At 50.7% G+C, this 21065-nt stretch overlaps 1 protein-coding gene across 1 annotated transcript; it reads left to right on the plus strand.

The window, feature by feature from the left end:
• Positions 1-483: 483 nt before the first annotated feature.
• Positions 484-15688, plus strand: ift43 (intraflagellar transport 43 homolog (Chlamydomonas)). The gene is made up of 9 exons (XM_084681483.1): positions 484-595; positions 954-1049; positions 5246-5316; positions 8440-8475; positions 9412-9458; positions 13657-13729; positions 14852-14927; positions 15206-15268; positions 15522-15688. Exons 1-9 carry the CDS (start codon positions 551-553, stop codon positions 15630-15632), a joined length of 618 nt encoding a protein of 205 aa, XP_084537609.1. The 5' UTR covers positions 484-550; the 3' UTR covers positions 15633-15688.
• Positions 15689-21065: the final 5377 nt, after the last annotated feature.

Raw genomic sequence — 21065 nt, forward strand, 5'->3', positions numbered from 1 at the left:
TATTATTATTTTTTGTTTATTTAAGTAGAGGCTATCCACTTTGCTTAAAATAGGCCTAAACTCAGTATGTGTATATTTAGAAGAGCGATGGGTATGTCAGATTATGAACCTTGGTAGGAGCACGGCTGTGTTTGAAAGTGAAAGCCCACCCCCTAGTGGATATAAGTAGCTATTGCTTGTGACGAAAACAACAGAGTAGATATGGCCACCACCTCGGAATCTCACTGAAGATCAGGGGCGATCTTTTTCAAAGCATTCTCAAGTTTCCAGGAATATTGCTAGGACTTAGAGTAGCAGTTGGACTGGTTGGCGAAGGAGCATGTTCAATACACACAAAACAAACAAACACAAAACGTGTGTATTGAACAAGTATTTTGTGTGTGTATTTCTCTCCAGCTCAAATGTCATCCTTAGTTAAGTAGTTATCCTAATGTGGACAGTGTAAAGCTGGGGTACCCAAATTCATGGCGCATGCTCCTCTCCTCCGTTATCACTGTCGCCACGGCAACGGTTGCTGTGTGACGCTTAGTTTGATCTCCAGGAAGAAAAAATGGACGACAGTCTTCAACTTGGAGAGAGTGGAGCTGTTAAGAATGTGGGTGTTTTTGTAACTCGTAAGCAACTATTAGTGTAGACGTTAAGTGCATATATAAGCGCATGCCTTTCTGTTCATTATCGTGTGAATGTTAATTTTGGTGGGATATGTTAAATGCCCAAAGCATAACGTAGGCTAGCTGGCTCTGTCAACAGCCAGAGCTAGCTGGCTACTAGTACTCTAGCTATTAGCTATTGTTAGTTGGCTTCATTTGCTTACAAATAATATCTATGTCAAAATGCCGTTGAATAACGTTTGCTAACTATTTAACTGAAACATGTTGAGTTACCTATTGCATCGAGCTACATTAGCTCGTTAGCAAGCCATGCTAGCTGTGCCTGCTCCGTCCCTCCCTCAGGTTGCTAAGACGGGTCGCAGAGCTCGACTGACGGCAGAGCAACCTCCATCTGACGAGGCTCGTCATGTCAGGAAGTCTTCCTCATCCACGGGGGAGGTGAGGATGCCAATTTCCGGTTCTGACTGTCGATCACAATGTCCTCGTTCTTATAGTCAAGCTGACACTGCACTTTGTGTTGTGTTAATTTCTTATGCATGAACCAAGGAAGATGAGGAGGTATGCGTTTTGCACGTGTTGCATGGACTAGCATGTGCATGGCTTGGCAGTGTGGAAAGAAAATAAGTGAGGCAACTTTATACCATTTGCATTCAGGCTATTTATATTGGGTGGAATAGACAGTTTATGTTTGTACTTGTTAATGCATTCATTAATTACAGTTATTTACTAAAGTGAGGCCATAATGTGGTGTGGTCTGAGGCATCGGTCAGGAATCTGGAAAAGCAGCACTGCTGACCTTTGGTCCGAGATTCTAACAACCCAGATTTTGCCCCTTATTAGGTACAGAATTCATTAAGCAAATACAGTAACAGAAGTTGAGTTTAGTGTTCTTACATAATAAACAGGCGATTGTTATGGTCATTCAATCGCTTGGCTGGACATGGTGGTATAAAGTTCTTAGGCCGCATTTGACCCTATTAAGCGTTTCTCTGTTTGATGTAATTGTATTAAGAAATTAATTTTATTAAGAAACGTGTCTTAATAGGGTGTAAGATGTGGTGCACACATTCATGAGTTTACACCACACGGAACTACACTGCTCTTCAACATACTTTGCTTATAGGCAGCAGTTTAGATGCTAGTCTTCTGTTGTTCTGTGTTGATTCATGTGTATTCATACCTCTCCATTATCTCCCATACTTACAGGAAATGAATACATGTATAAATTGGAGATGACATTTAACAAAGTCAGCCACATTGCTACCAAACATTGGCATGCATGGCATTGTGAGTCCCTACTACTGCATGTCTCCAGAAGGGAAACTGTAAGCCAGCCAGCATTAACTAACCAAGAATTCCAGCAATCTCTGTGCTGTAATCATCCCAAATTAGGCCAACTTCCCCTAATGCAGCATCATGATTCTCGCGCCCTCCTTGACCTCCTGTGCACATACAATGCATTTCTCAAGGATGACGTGCGACTGGTTTGGTTTATTTGCAGACTCAATCGTTTATCAGCCCTGAACTGCTCTTCCTAAACATACCCAACTGATTGGTCACATTCCCCACATGGTAAAAAAAAAAAAAAAAAAAAAACCTGACTGAAAGTATTCTATAGTTTGAATGTGACAGAGCCAATGGCATGTGTGCACAACTTGTAGCCCTACACAGTCATACATTCATGAATGAGGAAATGGAGGCATAGGGGACAAATGATTATGGATGTTTTACCATCCCTTTGCTGAGGTCATATTTGGTCATACTTGTTTTTTTTGACAATGCAGGTATTACTATAAACCCCATTATACCTTTTTTGGAATTCGCATCATTGAACAAGTTTGGACATTGGTCTGTAGAGAACTTCTGATGTTTAATATAAGATTGTCAGAGAGCCTTCAATGAGGTTTCACAATAGCACACTGGAAGAGAATAATTTACTCAGTAATTGTGTGGTACTGATATGTAGTCACGATTGCTATTTAGTTAGTCTCCTTTCATTTAATTTGAATAATATTTTTTACTAATTGCATGAAATGACATGATCAGCTCAGTAGCAGTGCAGCTTTGGCTAGCCCCCACTCTCTCTCTGCTAGCCCCCACTCTCTCTCTGCTAGCCCCACTCTCTCTCTGCTAGCCCCCCCACTCTCTCTCTGCTAGCCCCACTCTCTCTCTGCTAGCCCCACTCTCTCTCTGCTAGCCCCCCCACTCTCTCTCTGCTAGCCACCACTCTCTCTCTGCTAGCCCCACTCTCTCTCTGCTAGCCCCCACTCTCTCTCTGCTAGCCCCACTCTCTCTCTGCTAGCCCCCCCACTCTCTCTCTGCTAGCCCCACTCTCTCTCTGCTAGCCCCACTCTCTCTCTGCTAGCCCCACTCTCTCTCTGCTAGCCCCCACTCTCTCTCTGCTAGCCCCCACTCTCTCTCTGCTAGCCCCACTCTCTCTCTGCTAGCCCCACTCTCTCTCTGCTAGCCCCCCACTCTCTCTCTGCTAGCCCCACTCTCTCTCTGCTAGCCCCACTCTCTCTCTGCTAGCCCCCACTCTCTCTCTGCTAGCCCCACTCTCTCTCTGCTAGCCCCCACTCTCTCTCTGCTAGCCCCCACTCTCTCTCTGCTAGCCCCACTCTCTCTCTGCTAGCCCCCACTCTCTCTCTGCTAGCCCCACTCTCTCTCTGCTAGCCCCACTCTCTCTCTGCTAGCCCCCACTCTCTCTCTGCTAGCCACCACTCTCTCTCTGCTAGCCCCCCCACTCTCTCTCTGCTAGCCCCCACTCTCTCTCTGCTAGCCACCACTCTCTCTCTGCTAGCCCCACTCTCTCTCTGCTAGCCCCCACTCTCTCTGCTAGCCACCACTCTCTCTCTGCTAGCCCCCCCACTCTCTCTCTGCTAGCCCCCACTCTCTCCCTGCTAGCCCCCACTCTCTCTCTGCTAGCCCCACTCTCTCCCTGCTAGCCCCCACTCTCTCTCTGCTAGCCCCCACTCTCTCTCTGCTAGCCCCCACTCTCTCTCTGCTAGCCCCACTCTCTCTCTGCTAGCCCCCACTCTCTCTCTGCTAGCCCCCCCCCACTCTCTCTGCTAGCCCCCACTCTCTCTCTGCTAGCCCCACTCTCTCTCTGCTAGCCCCCACTCTCTCTCTGCTAGCCCCCACTCTCTCTCTGCTAGCCCCCACTCTCTCTCTGCTAGCCCCACTCTCTCTCTGCTAGCCCCACTCTCTCTCTGCTAGCCCCCACTCTCTCTCTGCTAGCCACCACTCTCTCTCTGCTAGCCACCACTCTCTCTCTGCTAGCCCCACTCTCTCTCTGCTAGCCCCCACTCTCTCTCTGCTAGCCCCACTCTCTCTCTGCTAGCCCCACTCTCTCTCTGCTAGCCCCACTCTCTCTCTGCTAGCCCCCACTCTCTCTCTGCTAGCCCCACTCTCTCTCTGCTAGCCCCACTCTCTCTCTGCTAGCCCCCACTCTCTCTCTGCTAGCCCCACTCTCTCTCTGCTAGCCCCCACTCTCTCTCTGCTAGCCCCCCCACTCTCTCTCTGCTAGCCCCACTCTCTCTCTGCTAGCCCCACTCTCTCTCTGCTAGCCCCACTCTCTCTCTGCTAGCCCCCCCACTCTCTCTCTGCTAGCCCCCACTCTCTCTCTGCTCTTTTCACAAAGACATTCAAGTTTATAAATGGGCTTCCTAAAGGAACCAGCCGTGAAACATGATTTCCTCTTTCTTCCTGGAAAAAGATTATTACTGGGCCGATTGTCCTTTACAGACCCAATTTGGTAATGAGAACATTTTCTTTTTTTTTCTTTTCTATATTAATTTGTCTACTGCCCGGCCTAGCTTGTGTGCCCTGAGGAATTCCTTCAGTGAAGAGCTGTTTTCAGGGCTGCAGTCTCAGGACCACGGTCCAAACTCAATAGACTATTTTCAGTACTATTTTCAGAATCAAAGAATGAGAGGGAGAGGGTTTTTTTTTCTTCCTGTGACTCTATTTTGGGTCAGCCCTGCAGTCCTTGGCGAGGCTCTGTGTGGCAGTTCCCACACTCCTCTTTACATCCAAGCTCTACCATTGGGAAGTATTCACAACCATAATAAACAATGCTAGGGTTTGTATGTAGACCGTCTTACAATGTGCGTGCCATTCCATTGTATCTTAAGTGAGAGGCTATCAGCTGTCAACATAGTGAAACAGTGTGAGGTACAGCAGTAAGATTATGTAGTCTACGCCAAACCAGAAAACAATAAAAGATTTAGCTCATCTAGTCTGATGTTGTTGAAAACATTCTCTTTCCTGTTGAATTTTGGCCGAGTAGCACCCTCATACAGTGTCCAGTTTGTAGTGGGAACAATATGCGTTCCCACTCTTTACATTTAGTCATTTTGCAGAAGCTCTTATCCAGAGCGACTTACATTAAGTACAAGGACATTCCCCCGGAGGCAAGTAGGGTGAAGTGCCTTGCCCAAGGACACAACGTCATTTGGCACGGCCGGGAATCGATCTGGCAACCTTCTGATTACCAGCCCGACTCCCTCACCGCTCAGCCACCTGACTTGTAGATTTGCTCCATCCATGGGAAGTGCTGGGAAGGAGGAATGAACCGTTTCAGATAAGGAGATGGACTGTCAGTTGTTTGTCGCTAATGATATCTCTTACGTCAGGGACCCCCTCCCAAGCCGGGGCGCAGGCAGAGTGGCTGGGCCGAGGAGACTACTGGACCAGGCTCTGCAAAGTGAGTAACTACCCTCATCCATCTACCCACTCCACACAATCCTCCACCGGGTCACCCTCTACCACACAGCGGCCTCTCAAACACACACATGGTTAGGTTGGGAGCAATGTTCTTTTATTATTAATGGTCTCTCATACTGTCGAATGAGACTATTTATCAATGCATATTTTGCCGTTTGGGCTGTGAATCAACAAGGTTACGGAGAGCTTGTCTGAGCCCGAAGCTGCCTATTCATCTTCATCTGGGAGGGAGGTGGTAATTGACGTGGGTAATGCTTCAGCCACAGGAGGGCACTGTTAGTCAGCGAGCCACTTCATCACCAGGGTTAGAGACGCTTAATCACCTCTTACCACAGCTGTCTCGCTGCATAAAGACAAACACAGCAGCGACAGGACATTTGGAAATACACAAGAAGAGAATTCCCTGCCGCGGTAATACAAAGCCGCACAAAAGCCTTCAAACGGCCGTAATGGATGAACAGTTGCTGTGTCCGTGCGTCTGAGTAGACTGAGAGCTCAGGCTAATCAGATTGCTGAGCTTCGTCTCCACTCCATCCACCGCTGGCTCTCCCCGTCTGGTCTCTGAGGAGAGGAGGGAGCCCTGAGATGCAGAAAGCCATACAGATACATCCAAAGCCAACTGGCTGAGTCAAATGGGTTTATTTGCGTGGTTTTCTGGGCCGTTAGTGCAAGTCAAGAGAACAGCAAACTCCATATATCTTCTTTCCCCCTTGGAAGGTCAGGGTGTCACTTCCTCTTGATTCCTGCTTTGGCAGAGCCTGGAATCCAGGAGCTGTTAAGGGTTTCTCACGTTCATTGATCCTCTGTGAAACAAAGTAAGTAATGGTCCCCCCTGGATCAGACAAGGACTTTCCTTTCAATGTCACCTCTCGTGCTCAATCACTGCTGCCCTCCTCCCTCTAATCCCAGCGCAGAAATCCCAGGATTCGTCGATCTATCACTCCTAATTGACACTAAATGATCTGTCAGTTTATTGATGAACCTTTGAAGCCGGGTTGTCACAATATATTTTATCCCTAACAACTTTTTCCAGACAGTTTTACCATGTCTATCGTTTTGCTTTACATGAGTCTTAATCAAGGGGCCTGTAATGTGTCTTAAATGTCTCCGCCCCTCGCTTCTCCCCCAGACCGGACACAGTCCAAGGGCAGCGAGGTGGCTGCTGCCTCTCCCTGCCCTGCTGCCTCTCCCTGCCCTGCTGCCTCTCTCTGCTGCCTCTCCCTGCCCTGCTGCCTCTCCCTGCCCTGCTGCCTCTCCCTGCTCTGCTGCCTCTCCCTGCCCTGCTGCCTCTCCCTGCCCTGCTGCCTCTCCCTGCCCTGCTGCCTCTCCCTGCCCTGCTGCCTCTCCCTGCCCTGCTGCCTCTCTCTGCTGCCTCTCCCTGCCCTGCTGCCTCTCCCTGCCCTGCTGCCTCTCCCTGCCCTGCTGCCTCTCCCTGCCCTGCTGCCTCTCTCTGCTGCCTCTCCCTGCCCTGCTGCCTCTCCGTGCCCTGCTGCCTCTCCCTGCCCTGCTGCCTCTCCCTGCCCTGCTGCCTCTCTCTGCCCTGCTGCCTCTCTCTGCCCTGCTGCCTTTCTCTGCCCTGCTGCCTCTCTCTGCCCTGCTGCCTCTCTCTGCCCTGCTGCCTCTCTCTTTCCTGCTGCCTCTCTCTTCCCTGCTGGCTCTCCTTCCCTGCTGCCTCTCTCTTTCCTGCTGCCTCTCTCTTCCCTGCTGGCTCTCCTTCCCTGCTGCCTCTCTCTTCCCTGCTGCCTCTCTCTGCCCTACTGCCTCTCTCTGCCCTGCTGCCTCTCTCTGCCCTGCTGCCTCTGGAGGACTGGCCACGCTGGCAGCCTCCAGCGGATGCTGTGGTTTCAGCCTGGGAGGTCTTAAAAAGACGGATGAAAAGATGCCAATGTGTAGCCTGTGTTGGGTCAGTTTCTTTGCAAGTGCAGCCTGTTTTGGGTCTGTGCTAGTGCAGCCTGTGTTGGGTCTGTGCTTTAGGCTGTGTTGGGTCTGGCTCTTCCTGTGCTTGTCCCTCCTGTGTGGGTTTGGTCTCCCTTGAGAACAATGTCAACTACTAACTGTATAAATAGATTGTTCATAATGAATGAATTGTTAATTAGAAACCAATTACTGCCACAATGGTGGTGACTGGGTAGATGTTAGAGGGACAGATAGCAGGGGGGGGGGGGCTATCTTCCTGCTCCAGGCTAGACCCCAAGGCCAGCAGGGCCGGCTAGAACCTGGAGGGCATGTTTACTCTGCCTTCCTCCAGGGAGGCGGACTGCCAGGCCCTGCCCTGGCCCTGCCTCACTGCACGGCTCCCTGGAGACCCTCCCAGGCCATCTCTCTGGCCCTTGGCCCATGGGAGTTTTACTCTGTCATGTGTCACGTGATAGGCGGCCCTTTAAAGATCAGTTGATTTATAGTGTCACGGTTTAAGCTTCGATTGATTAATATTTTGATTAATATTTTTTGGTACATGAGTTGTTCCTCCTAAAATCTGTGTTCAGTTTGGAGTGAATGTTTTGTCTCTGGATCCAGTAGGGGGCACTACTCCACCAGGAGTAACAGAACAGGAAGCAAGCTTTCCTAGAAAACTAACACAAGTCTCAGAAACACGCCAACGTAAAGTTACTCTGTGAAGTTACACTGTAAAACAACCCTGACATCCTCTCAACACCTTAATGTTTATTGTAATATTTTTGTGTGTGGTTACTTATTTGGCTTTGTGTAATATTGGCTGGGGCTGTGCTTTCTTAGAGAGGGGTATTAGGCTGCTGTAAAAATAAGGCTGAAAATACAGAGTTCGAGGTGAGAATGTGTGAAAAGGTCGTGATTTGGTGTTGGGTGTGCTGTCACCATGCTGGGCGGTGTACATAGACTGGAGTCTGGAAATAGCCTTGTGGTCCAGCAGGGCATGAAGCTGGGCCATGCCTCAATACCAGGCACACAGAGAACCATCTGCACTGGGGGTCACTGGATTCGTTTCTTAGTACTTGTAGTTATGCCACAAATGTCTCATTCCTTCAAACGCCTGTATTTTCATTATTTTGTTTCTTCATTTGTAAACACAGCTGTGATGTGATTTTAGTCACTGTCTCTTACAATGTCATTTCTTTGTGTTTAGGTCTGGAAGACGACCTGCGCTGGATGATGTGGAAGAGTAAGTTCACACGGTCTCTCCATCTATTCCAAATCACTTCCTCCCTTCAATGATTGAATTAAGTCACAATTTAATGTTTTCAAATTCGACTCAAATTGGTCCAATTTAAATGTTTGTTTCTTCTTGTTGCCCTGAAGCAAAAATGGTTGTACTGTTAGATTGTCCTTGGTTGCAACTAATCCTTGCCTTCCAAGAACAATCACTTTACATGATTAAAAGCTGGCGTGACTGAGCTGTCATCACTCTGACTCTTTCTGGGAGCCAAGCCGGGCTCGTACTATCGCTCCTTCCCCCTATCCTGCCCTTTTATGTGTCGTAGCAGCCTGAAATAGGCAGCCATGATGGACACAGTGTGTGTGTGTGAGTGTGTGTGTGTGTGTGAGTGTGAGTGTGTGTGTGTGTGAGTGTGTGTGTGTGTGTGAGTGTGTGTGAGTGTGTGAGTGTGTGTGTGTGTGTGTGTGAGTGTGTGTGTGTGTGTGTGTGTGTGTGTGTTTCACTCATCGTGCTGGCATCCAGCACTGCATTGACAGTGAGACACAGGCTTTGAGAGAAAACACTGTCTGCACTGCAGAATAGTCCCTTGATCTATGCTCTCCTCCCCACAAGCCTGTCTGCGTCTCTGTTATATCCTGCTCCTCGCTCTCGCCCTGTGGTTTTTCTTAATCATCCTTAGAGGTGCTGTTATTGAGGGAGCCCAACCCCAGGGTGGTGTCTGGTGGTGCAGACAGGGGCCAATGTGTTCCCACTCAGGAACAGATAGAGCAAGCCTGCTATCAGCCCAATCTGGAGCCTAGTTTGAGGGGGAGGGAAAAAAAACAAAAAACAGGCCCATCATCAAAGCAAAAGATCCCAGTCCAAGTCTGGCTCTCGGTGATGACCTCACCTGCCTTTGAAAGCTTTCAATAATTCATCCTCTCGCACTTCCTGTTTCTACAGCCGCCGCCTGCGACCGCAAACCCCCCCGGGCTCGGATGATGAAGGAGGTGAGAGCAGCCAGTATCCCAGCCCCAAGTCTCTCCTGACGGGCAGAGAGGAGCCCTCCACTCCCTCCCTGACACATTCATCCACTGGAAACAAAGCAGATAAGCAGGCACTCAAATCCTCGCTTTCTCCTGACACTCCTAACATATTTCTTCTCGGTTCATTTGAGGAATCTCCTCTTTTCCCTCTGTATTTGGACCCCCAGCAGGAAACCCCATAACTAAGCATAGCTACCCGCTGCTTCAGATGGAAGTGACGGGTGAATATGTTCATTTGATAAGGTTACAGCTGTCGCCGTGGGGACGGTTGGTGATTTTCTACACTCACTCAAGTCCATAACAACCTCAAGTATTCAGTAAATCCTTTTCTCTCATTCATTGGCTTGAGCGTGGCAGGGTTTAAGTGGCTCCCGCCCAGAGCGACGCTTGCTACTCACTCACACTCACACAAACGCTTACACACACTCTCACACACACACACACACACACACACACACGGTCGCACACGTGGCGGTGGTGGGTCAGGTGCTGCGGAGGCCTGATCCAAGGGGACAAGCAGCGCTCTGACGAGGTCACCTCAGGGCCCAGCGTTTGGCATCACAAACACTGGCAGCTAGGCACTGCCTTGGATAATTGTTCTATTTTTCCGAGCTAAGTAACAGGGGAAATAAGGGTGAAATTGCCTCTGCAAAGAAAGGAGTGCTGAGCCCCTGTTAGTGTACTCAGTTTGGCCCACATTGTTTAAAGAGTTACCACTCATACCAATGGCACTGTGTGAGGGCCTTTTTATATTTATATATGTTGATACGTATAGCGTGGACATGCCAGAATGACCTCAACCCACCTGTAAATGTACACTTTATAAAACACTTCCAATTATATTCCCCCTTTAGCATATACGTTAGACGGGATCGTTTTGAAACTGTCACTGTGTAGTAGAACCTGTTTACTGAAACAGACGTAGACGTAGAACCGCACACAGTGGTGATTTGTTCCCACACACGCGCATGCTCGCACGCCCCGTCAGAGAGGGCAGGCGCAGGGCGGCCGGTTGGCCGGCGGCTCAGCTCTCCCAGATGATGAGTGTGGACGGAGACGCTGCAGGCAGGGGCACAGGAAATGACCGTGCTGTGGGTTAGTGAGATCTTGATCGTGTCCCCTACCCCTATTCCTCATGTCCACTGGCTAGAGAGAGAGGGGGGGGGGGGGGGGGGGCAGTCCTCCTAGCAGCCACCTCCACTGTCCCCTGCTCGTCACATGACCCGCCACCCCAAACACACTCGTCTGTTTCACGTCTCTCTCTCTCCCGACGCTGATCTGATGATCGTCCGGTAAGCCTGTCATAGACAGGCCTATACTAGGTAATCGTTCCCCTGCCCCCCTGCCTCCCTGCCCCCCTTCCTCCCTACCCTCCTGCCCTCCTGCCTCCCTGCCCCCCTGCCTCCCTGCCCCTCTGCCTCCCTGCCCCCCTGCCCCCCTGCCTCCCTGCCCCCCTGCCTCCCTGCCCCCCTGCCTCCCTGCCCCTCTGCCTCCCTGCCCCCCTGCCTCCCTGCCCCTCTGCCTCCCTGCCCCTCTGCCTCCCTGCCCCCCTGCCCTCCTGCCTCCCTTCCCCCCCTGCCTCCCTGCTGAGATCAGAGCCCCCCTAGGAGGAACGCTCCCACGCCGGTGTGATGGGGATATGCCCGGCCCGGCCGCTGGCTGACTAAGCAGCTGGACAGGAGGTGTGGAGGGGAGAGGCACCTGGGGGCAGACAGCTCCTTCTGATGGAGTTGCCCTTTCTGTCAGGAAAACAGCGGCTTGTTTGCAGCGGCTGTTAACCCCCCCCCCCCGTGACCTCCGGTAATAGGTTGAATTTAAAGCTCATTTAAAAACGTTGTTCCTTTTCTCACTTAATAATAGAGTTTGCATACAGACAACTGGCCGCACGCTGCTTCACATGGAATAGTGTTGATAGTGCGTTATTGGTGGAGATGGGGTAGGTGGTGCTGGTGGGGGGGTAGGTGGTGCTGGTGGTGGGGGGGGCGACCCAGGAAGCTATGTGCAAAGAGCTGGACGGTGAAGCTTTTTGATGTCATTGCGCTAAGACCATTAAATTTGATTGGGGGTCCAGGGGGGCCAGATTCTGCTGAACGCGGTGCTTTGTATGAGAGGACACAGTGTCACGAGGCCTCATGAATATGAAATACCTGCGCCTGCATTTATTTGGAAATCAGAAACACAGATGAATCTTGTCAGCGGCTAAACGAGTGTGGCATTTTTAATTTTGTTTAATTAAAATAGAGAAAGGAATAAGTTATCATCGGAGGAGCTGTGTTATCTGTGGAGGAAGTTAACGGAATTTATCCTCTGGATTGGATTCCCTGCAGCTAAAGAATGTTTCAGATCCCTCAACCAGTCTGTTCTCAAGATTATTTATTTTTTTTAACTTTTTTCTCACCAGATAGCTTCCTAAAGTAAAAAAAAAAAAAAAAAAAAACACTGGGCAGGCCATGCCTAAAAAAACAATAAAACATAAAATCCCATTTTTTATTATAGTGGATTTTAGAAGAGCAGTATCTTAGGAGGGAATTATGACCCGGTCTCAGGCTGTCCTGGTGTGAGAAGCCTGCTTCCGTCTCCTCACCTCTGCACAACTCTGCTATTGACTGTCCCCTGGGGGGGCAGCTCTGTGTTGGACAGATTACTGCCCAGCCTCTTGCCCTTGGCTGTCTGCAGGCTCAGGGTGCTCACTGTCACCACGTAGGCCTGGGGAGCGGAAGCTGCTACACACCTCCATCACCTCAATGCTGTTTTAGAGTAACAACAAAAGACACCTGGATATGGCTTTTCTGTTATGCCTGGTGTACATGCTTACGGGAACAGTCCTGTTCCTGTTACAATGTACTCTAATGGCCCTGCATAACTGGGATTTTGATAACTGATACAGAGCGGGATTTGGAAATAAGAGCATACATTATTTTAAATAACGTTGTTAAAGATTTAAATCTAAACTCCAAACACTTTCTAATTCAATATTTTGCCCCATCTCCCTCCAGCCAATCCACCTCCCTCTCTCTCCTCTCTCTCTCTCTCTCTCTCTCTCTCTCTCTCTCTCTCTCTCTCTCTCTCTCTCTCTCTCTCTCTCCTCCCTCCCTCTCTCCCCACCTCCCCTCTCCCCACCTCCCCTCTCCCCACCTCCCCTCTCCCCACCTCCCCTCTCCCCACCTCCCTCTCTCTCTCTCTCTCTCTCTCTCTCTCTCTCTCTCTCTCTCTCTCTCTCTCTCTCTCTCTCTCTCTCTCTCTCTCTCTCTCTCTCCCTCCCCCTCTCCCCACCTCCCCTCTCCCCTCTCCCCACCTCCCCTCTCCCCACCTCCCCTCTCCCTCTCTCTCTCTCCCTCTCTCTCTCCCTCTCTCTCTCTCTCTCTTTCTCCCTCCCTCCCTCTCTCCCTCCCTCCCCTCTCCCCACCTCCCCTCTCCCCACCTCCCCTCTCCCCACCTCCCCTCTCCCCACCTCCCCTCTCCCAACACAAGTCCATATGAGATGTGCTGTGAAAGTTCCCCCGTCCTTCTTGGGAAGCGAGCCATCCTCTGTCCTGTTGCGTTTTGCCAATTAAAGCGGGTTCCCACTGTTAGAGCAGCGTGCTGGCTGCTCTGCCACCCCATGCCCTGCCATGCCACACCGTGACCTCCGACCCCACACAGATGGGCCCGCGAGCACACACTCCTGCTCGTGGCTGGCCGCCGCCCCGGTCGGAGTGGCAGAGTGGACGCGGAGGTCGGCTCGCCGGCCACCGAGGTTCCTGGGGGTGGGCGGTGCTGACAGGGCCCAAATGCTGGGGTAGCGGGGGGCGCTTTCCGGGGAGCCCCTGGCCAGAGCCGCTCTCACAGCGGGAAGGGCTGCCGACTTGCCTGCTGAATATTCATGGCCGCCTGGCTATTGTGACAGGGCAGCTCTTAGGAGGATGTGGAGGGGGGGAGGGAGGGATGGAGGGAGGGAGGGGGGAGGGAGGGGGGAGGGGGGAAAGTATCAAATGCCAATTCCTGCTTCCAGGCACACACACACACACACACACTGAGAAACCATATAATGCAGACTTTGAAATTATAAATTTTGTGATCAAAGTTCACAGATTGTACTGTAATTGTGATTTAAAGATATATATATATATAAGGTAACACATGTTATATGGCATTTAAAATGACACATTGTTTTGTTTGGTAGATATTCCTGTGATTCCAGACCTGGATGAGGTTCAGGAGGAAGACCTGACCATGCAGGTGGCAGCCCCTCCCAGGTACTCCCTCCACAGAGACGCGCTGACCCCGGCCGTGGAGCAGCTGCTGGACCACACAGATCTGTTTTCCTGGTCCTCCACTATGTCCACTTCAGTCTGACTCGCTTCAGACAAAACATCTTTAACTTCTCACCAGTCAGGCTCATGCTGATGTCATGTGATGTGGACCTGACATGGTTTCATAGCGGCCAAAATGGCTGATATTGCGGATCCGGCTGCTTGTGTTTGATCCCAGCCTCAGACCCCTTGACCTCTGACCTCAGAGCGGGAGCGGCACAGCCTCCCTCCCTGACCGTCCCCTCGTGTCCTCACTCGGGGCTGGCAGGATCTCTGCGTATCGGCCCGTTACGGAGGAATAACACAACAGTGTGATTTATGCTGCTCGGTTAGCGGGGCCCTCGCTAGCGGGGGCCCTTTGATTTACAGGGCAGTGAGAGACACGCCGACATGTGTCCGCTATGTAGCAAGGCTGTGACAGCAGCAGAGGTTATTAGACTGGGGCCCGCTCTCTGTGCCAGATAATATCCACATTGAACTCATTGCAGGGGCAATGTAGCGTGTAATGTGCAGTAAGTAGGACTGGCATGCACTGCTAGGCTCTGGCCACTCTCTCAGCCCCTCTCTTAATTCTTACCCCAGATAAGCAGCTGGGTTTCAATTTGAGGCAGTTACTTCCTGGCGCTCATCTCCTGATCTCGCTCTGGTCTCCTGTGAAGTCCCTGAGAGCGACGGCCCAAACTTCTGACAAGCTAGTTAGCCTCCATCACTTTTCCAATGTGCTTAAAGGGCTGTAAGACTTCTTGAGCTTCTGGTTTCACCGCACAGCATGACAGGAGATTACCCTCTGTGATTCCGTCTTTCATAGCGCAGAGACAAACCTGTGTCCGGTCGAGGCTGCGTGGGGCCACTTCTGTGTGAGAGATGTGTGCTGTGCTGCCTCTGTTCACAGTGTCCTGTGCTGCCTCTGTTCACAGTGTCCTGTGCTGCCTCTGTTCACAGTGTCCTGTGCTGCCTCTGTTCACAGTGTCCTGTGCTGCCTCTGTTCACAGTGTCCTGTGCTGCCTCTGTTCACAGGATGTTGAGGATGTTGTGTTTACTGTTTGACCTCTGTGTGTCTTGTAGCATCCAGGTGAACCGGGTGATGACCTATAGAGATCTGGACAATGACCTCATGAAGTACTCCGCCTTCCAGACACTGGTAAGACAACCAAGACAAGAGCTCCAGTTTAGGTCTAGTTCAGTAGTTAGAGCACTTAAAAGCAGATCAAGAAGTGGCAGGTTCCCTCCCCTGTACTATACATCACTTTGGATAAAAGCATTGGTTCAATGAATGGATGACATTCTTCGTATTAGACGGTGCTGTGTACTGCACACCAGTCTTGCCCTTCAAGGCCTCCTTGAAGATCAAAGCTCTCTGGTGAGAGAGCCAGGGTTTGTGCAAGCTAAGCTTCGTTTTCCTGCTTGTTCTGTACCCAGGATGGGGAGATTGACTTGAAGCTCCTCACCAAGGTTTTAGCTCCGGAGCAGGAGGTGAGAGAGGTGAGTGTGTTTTTTGTAAATATAGCCTGGGCATTTCCAGAGAGGCCCTGTCCAGCTGTTTCTGGAACACCAGGGGAGGTCGACACTCTGTCTCCCAGGTAATCAAGATTTATGATGTGTACATTAACTCTGCTCTGCTCTCCTTCTCTCATCCCCCCTGTTCTGCTCTTCGCTTCTGTCTCCTCCATCTTCTCCCTTGTCCTCTCTTGTTCTCTCTGTCCCTCCCTGTGCCTCCCTTCCTCTCTCCCCTCAGGAGGACGTGGGATGGGACTGGGATCATCTGTTTACAGAAGTGTCCTCAGAGCTGCTGACGGAATGGGATCAAGGAGAGAAGGACGACCAGAGCCCACTGCCTGTAGCGTGAGGAGGAGCTGGGCTGGGCCAGCAGGGCCGGGCTGGGGCACGGTGGGGCTGGGCTGGGCTGGGGCTGGGCTGGGCTGGGCTGGGGCACGGTGGGCTGGGGCACGGTGGGCTGGGCTGGGCTGGGCCACGGTGGGCTGGGCTGGGCTGAAATACCGCCCTTGGGAAAAGGTTTATGGCCATGTCCAAAAAAGGCAAAAGAAGCTGCATTTCATCTGTCTCACTTCCAACTGTTTTCATATTCCAAATTATATATATTTTCTATAAATAAACTACAACAAATGCATATGGTTTCAGTCTTAATTTACTTGGATAGTTATGAGTAAATAATAATTAATAATAATTTTTATGTCACATCCTTCATCACACCCCAGTCACAAGACAACTTCCACTCTGGAAGTTGACATTAGCCACTGTTATCTTAACACCACTCAAAGAGAAAGTCAAGCTCACTTTTGTTGGAGAATCCCTCCCTAACTACCCGAGGCTGATGTCTCTGCTTTATCAAGGCCCTGCAGCCTCAGATACAAGTCCAAGGTTGATAATCAGCTAAGCTGAAATCCAGTTGATTGTCTTCAAATTAACATTCCTCATTAAAGCCTACAACCTTATTGTTATTGACTGTTGCCATCGACTTTATCTTGCAGCTCTTCGATACGAACGGCCCCTTCTTCACTATCATCTCAAATGTATTGAACAGATTTCCTATTGACACCTGGGGGATTAGCATACATTATAACCCTTTTACAGGATAAGGAAACATGGCTCTTCCTCTGCTCCAAGATGGCCGCCGCTGGCCAGGCGTGCGGTCAGACGTTAACCATTCATCAGAGCCACATAACAAGACAACTTCAATACGGCCCTCATTCAGAGGAACACAGATTACTAATAGACAAAAAAAAACCTGAATGCCGCTTTCAAACTAAGGTTTCGTGTATCAGCATTCAGTGTTGATTGCCTTGGATTCCTGAGTGTGAATACAGATGTGTGCTACTGGCACTACGCTGTGCTATAGGGATAACAGGTTTAACATTTACTGACTGTGATTAGGTTTGTGTCTCCCTGTAGCAGGATGGTCTCGTGACAGTTGGAGATACACACCTAAGACCAGGAGGACACGCCATCTATGCATCTCACAGCTCAATTACTGTCAGACACAAATAGAGGGAGATGTTCAGGCATTAAGTCTTCCGTGGGTGGTAAAAAAAAAGAAAAGATTTCTAGTTCTGCTTTGTTGTAGTGAGTAGTCTGTCTGTCTTTGTGTGACTGTGGCTGTCTCACACACACACACTCTCACACACACACACACACACACACACACACACACTCTCTCACACACACACACATTTACAGTCTCCACAATTGGCTTATTTAGCCAAGTCTTAATGAATTCTGCCCATATGCCCTGAGCAGCTGCTATGTTGCCCCTTCCTCTCACCCCTGCGGAGCTGCGAAGTGCCCATCCATGTAGACACAACCTCTAGCTGTCTCTCTGGAGAGGGCCAGGCCTGCCACTCCTCCCTGGCGCTGGGCCGGTGGCGTCTGAGGTGGACGACTCGCAGGCGGAGGACCCAGATTAGGGCCCTCTGATCACGGGTTGTGGCCCGCCTCGGACGGTTGGCTGGAGTAGCGGTGGATCATGGTGAGGATTAGAGAGAGAGGCAGAGAGTGTGTTTGGCATGTGCCTCCATCCAGTTCCTCAAAGTGACCTCTCTCCTTCTCTCTCTCTCTCTCTCCTTCTCTCTCTCTCTCTCTCTCTCTCTCTCTCTCTCTCTCTCTCTCTCTCTCTCTCTCTCTCTCTCTCTCTCTCTCTCTCCTTCTCTCTCTCTCTCTCTCCATGCATCTACTATCGCTTCTTTCTCACTCCTGCTCCTCTCCCCTCAATTTCTGTGTCTCCCCCCTCCTCTCTCTCTTTCTCTGTCTGTCTGTCTGTCTTTCTCTCTGTCTCTGTCTCTCTCTCTGTCTCTTGTTCTGCTGTACATCTTGCTGCTGCCCCCATGGATATGCATGGCCTCCTGTCTTGTTGGCTAAGCATACTGAACTTAATCACGTCAAACCAACCGTAACACACAGGCTCAACAGCCATACTGTACCTGTAGGAAGCTGATCCAGGAGTCTGGAGGAAGCTGATCCAGGAGTCTGGAGGAAGCTGATCCAGGAGTCTGGAGGAAGCTGATCCAGGAGTCTGGAGGAAGCTGATCCAGGAGTCTGGAGGAAGCTGATCCAGGAGCAGCAGCTCTGTACGCAGGTGGGGCATCATCACAACCTTTTAAAGCACATTTCAACCTGTACAGTACATAGATCTGTCTTATTGATTCCCCTTCTACTTAAAAGCTTCCTCAAACAATTCCTTGCATGTAGAAGTAATGGTGGGCTCTCAACCACCTATTTACAGTCAAATCATTTCAAGTGAATCTACTGGATGTTGGTTGTTTCTAAAGCATGTTTACTTATGTAGTTCATTTGTGCAGCACTGACGCTAATCTGGGCCATCCGAGCACGAGGAGGTCACTGAGTTGAGAGGGTCCAATATCTGTGTCTTCATTGGATCCCTGTGTGGAAATGACTTTTCATTTAATGACGAAGAAGACAAACAGGAGAAGGAATACAGTTTGATTAAACCACAGCCTGGCCCCCTCAAATGTTTCTTCCTCCGCGGGGTCGACAGGCTAGTCCTAATCTAATGTATTTTGATACAGAGCGCTAATTGCACGGAGGAATAGAGATATTATGCTTCCAACTCCCCTTAATATGCCACGGCGTTGACAGAAGTTTATACATCTTATCTGGTCTCAATATCTGCCTTCCATATGGCTCAAAAGCAATATGCTGATGCGTAATTAAAGTGTTAAGAAAATGGGGAGATGTGGAGATAGCTGGGGGCGTGTGGAGGGGCCCCTCCGGCTGAGAGTGAGGGGTGAGGACAGACAAGCTTTGGGGATATTAGGAGCAGCGTGTTCCTCCAGGGGCCATGCCACGCGTCTACCTGTCCCTGGGTCCCAGTCCCTGACCTGGCCCTGGCCCCGGCCGGCCGGCCCCCGCCCCGCCCTGCCCTGGAGGGGATACGTCAGGTGCCACAACCCCAGCCAGGCCTGGGTGTTCAGCTTCCCTGGTGAGGGCGAACGTCATATCTTCTGATAGAGGGCCACCCTGCTTTTTTGCCTTCCATATTCAGCGTGAAGATGAACGTGTTGTGTTGTTGAGGACGAATCAAGTGTGTTGACATTAGACATGGTTAGACTGGGCTCCTTTGTTGAAATGGATGCAAATAAAAACCTTATTCAAATGGACCTGATGCACTTTGAAACTGAACTTGAAAAAGGAGAGCTGTTTAGCCGCTTTATTGATTTGCCACAAAGACTTCGTGATTTTTCAAGTTTAAAGAGAAATCCCTGTCAAACAACTGAAGCCTAGAGATCAATATCATTCTTTGATCAAAAGGGGATTTGGCTTTGAAACGAGTAGATTAAACAGATGTTTTATTTTTCATTAGATACACTGCACCTTTTTTGGACCGCAGGGGGTGGAGAGGGAAAGGCCAGTCCACACACCACACAAGAGACAAAGCTGTATATTTAAGAGTCAAAAGTTGGACAGGTCGGAAAAAAGTGTTTTCAGTTCGACAGTGCCGTTTTTTTCTTCTCGTGTGTTAATATTCTATCGCTCTTGGTCCTTGTTTACCCCAGGTGGGCTTAGACATGAAATGACTGGGCCGATGGCAGCTTGGAATGCCCCTGGGCATCTTACGGATGTCATGTTGTCAAAGGGCTTGGGAGGGGGAGGGGGAGCAGCGTGCGGCGTTCATGGAAGAGACCAAACCAAATGAGAAAAAAGCCTCTGTTCTTTTTGCAGCGTTGAGATCGGCTGAATTAATTAATATTATTTCCCTTTTCTTCTCCTTGTGTTTTTCGGGACAGGCGGGGTGGGTGGGTGGTTAGGGGGGTGGGAGGGTGTGGAGGGAGGGGGTTAGGGGGGTGGGAGGGTGTGGAGGGAGGGGGTTAGGGGGGTGGGAGGGTGTGGAGGGGGGAGATTTGAACATGAAATACAGCCAGGGTTCACATTTGTCATGTATTTTATTATTTCCTCTCTTCCCTCTCTCAGTCTACAGCGAGAAGCCCTTCATTTTTCACATGAGTGGTTTTCTTATCATTGGAAGCCCTATCCACCGGCCTACGAGTGACTTAAAGGCAATAAAACACAAAACATTCTGTAAAACACAGGCGACTCTCTCATTGTAGAGGCCCTGCAATGCCTCTGGAAAATTATGATAATAACTCAAGAGACGGTCGGAGTGGCTGGAGGCCGGGGGGGGGCCGGGGGGGTGGGGGAACCAGGGGACAGGGGGGTCACCCAAACCTGGTGAGCAGGGACGGGTCAAGGTGGCAGACTTGGCCCTCGTAAACCTCTCTCCATCACACCGAGCGCTGGCTGCAGCCATGTGAGCAGGGAGACCTGTTTGTCTTGTGCTGTGATGAAGCCAGGGTCCTGGGGAGGGGGCGAGGGGGCGAGGGGGCGAGGGGCGGAGGTCAGCGGAGGAGCTTATCACGGCCAGCACAGGAAAACGCCTGAGTCAACACACTTGTCCTATTTGCCCTCAGAGGAGCAGAAACATTTAGTCTGGACTTTGTCCTTTGAACTGGGTACTTCAGATTCTTCCATTTCACCTGAAGGACGACTTCTGTTACTTCTGTTTAATCCAGTTCTGCCCAGTGCCTGAGACCACTGCACAACTCTACTGCAAGATGGGGATGAGAGAAGCTTAGTGGTTAGAGCTTTTAACTGCTGAGCAATAGGTAACATGTTTAAATCCCTGCCTGTCGAGCACGTTACTTTGTATAAAAGCATCTGCTATATAATTATAATGATCTCTGTCTTTTGATTACTGAATGTTTTGAGCGGTTCTGAGATGGGGGACATGGCATTGCTGAGCTGTGCGCTTCACATGTCCACAAACCAGACTGATCGGACTTCGCGTTTGCATCTGCGGTGAAGGAGCTTGACTGAGGAGAAGCAAGGACAGGCGGAGAGTGAGATGCTGACAGAGCGTGGCGCGTGGCATGAGGGGCTGGGATCACACCTGCCTCCCCCAGCGTCTCCCAGCAGGGGGCCCCAGCAGGGCCCCAGCCTTCTCCTGGCATCTGTGACGAGGGTCAGGCCCAGTCCCATCCCAGCCCGGCTCCTCCACCTTCTCCTGCGGCGAGGAGCGGCGTGCTGGAGGCTCCATCTGCCGAGGGCTGGCGGTGGTCTCCGCGGGCCGCTTGGGGGAGGGGGCACTGGGCCTGCGTGGCCCTGACGAGGGGGTCTCGCGGTGGAGGACCACACTGAGCTGCTACGCACGTCACAGACACCAGCTGGCCTGGCTGGTTACTCTGGAAACAGAGAATAATGACCACTCCAAGCACCCCCCCACACACAGGCTTTGAAGTTAGGTAGACAT

Source organism: Hypomesus nipponensis, chromosome 3, assembly GCF_054491055.1.
Source record: "Hypomesus nipponensis isolate SF chromosome 3, ASM5449105v1, whole genome shotgun sequence".
NCBI lineage: Eukaryota > Metazoa > Chordata > Actinopteri > Osmeriformes > Osmeridae > Hypomesus > Hypomesus nipponensis.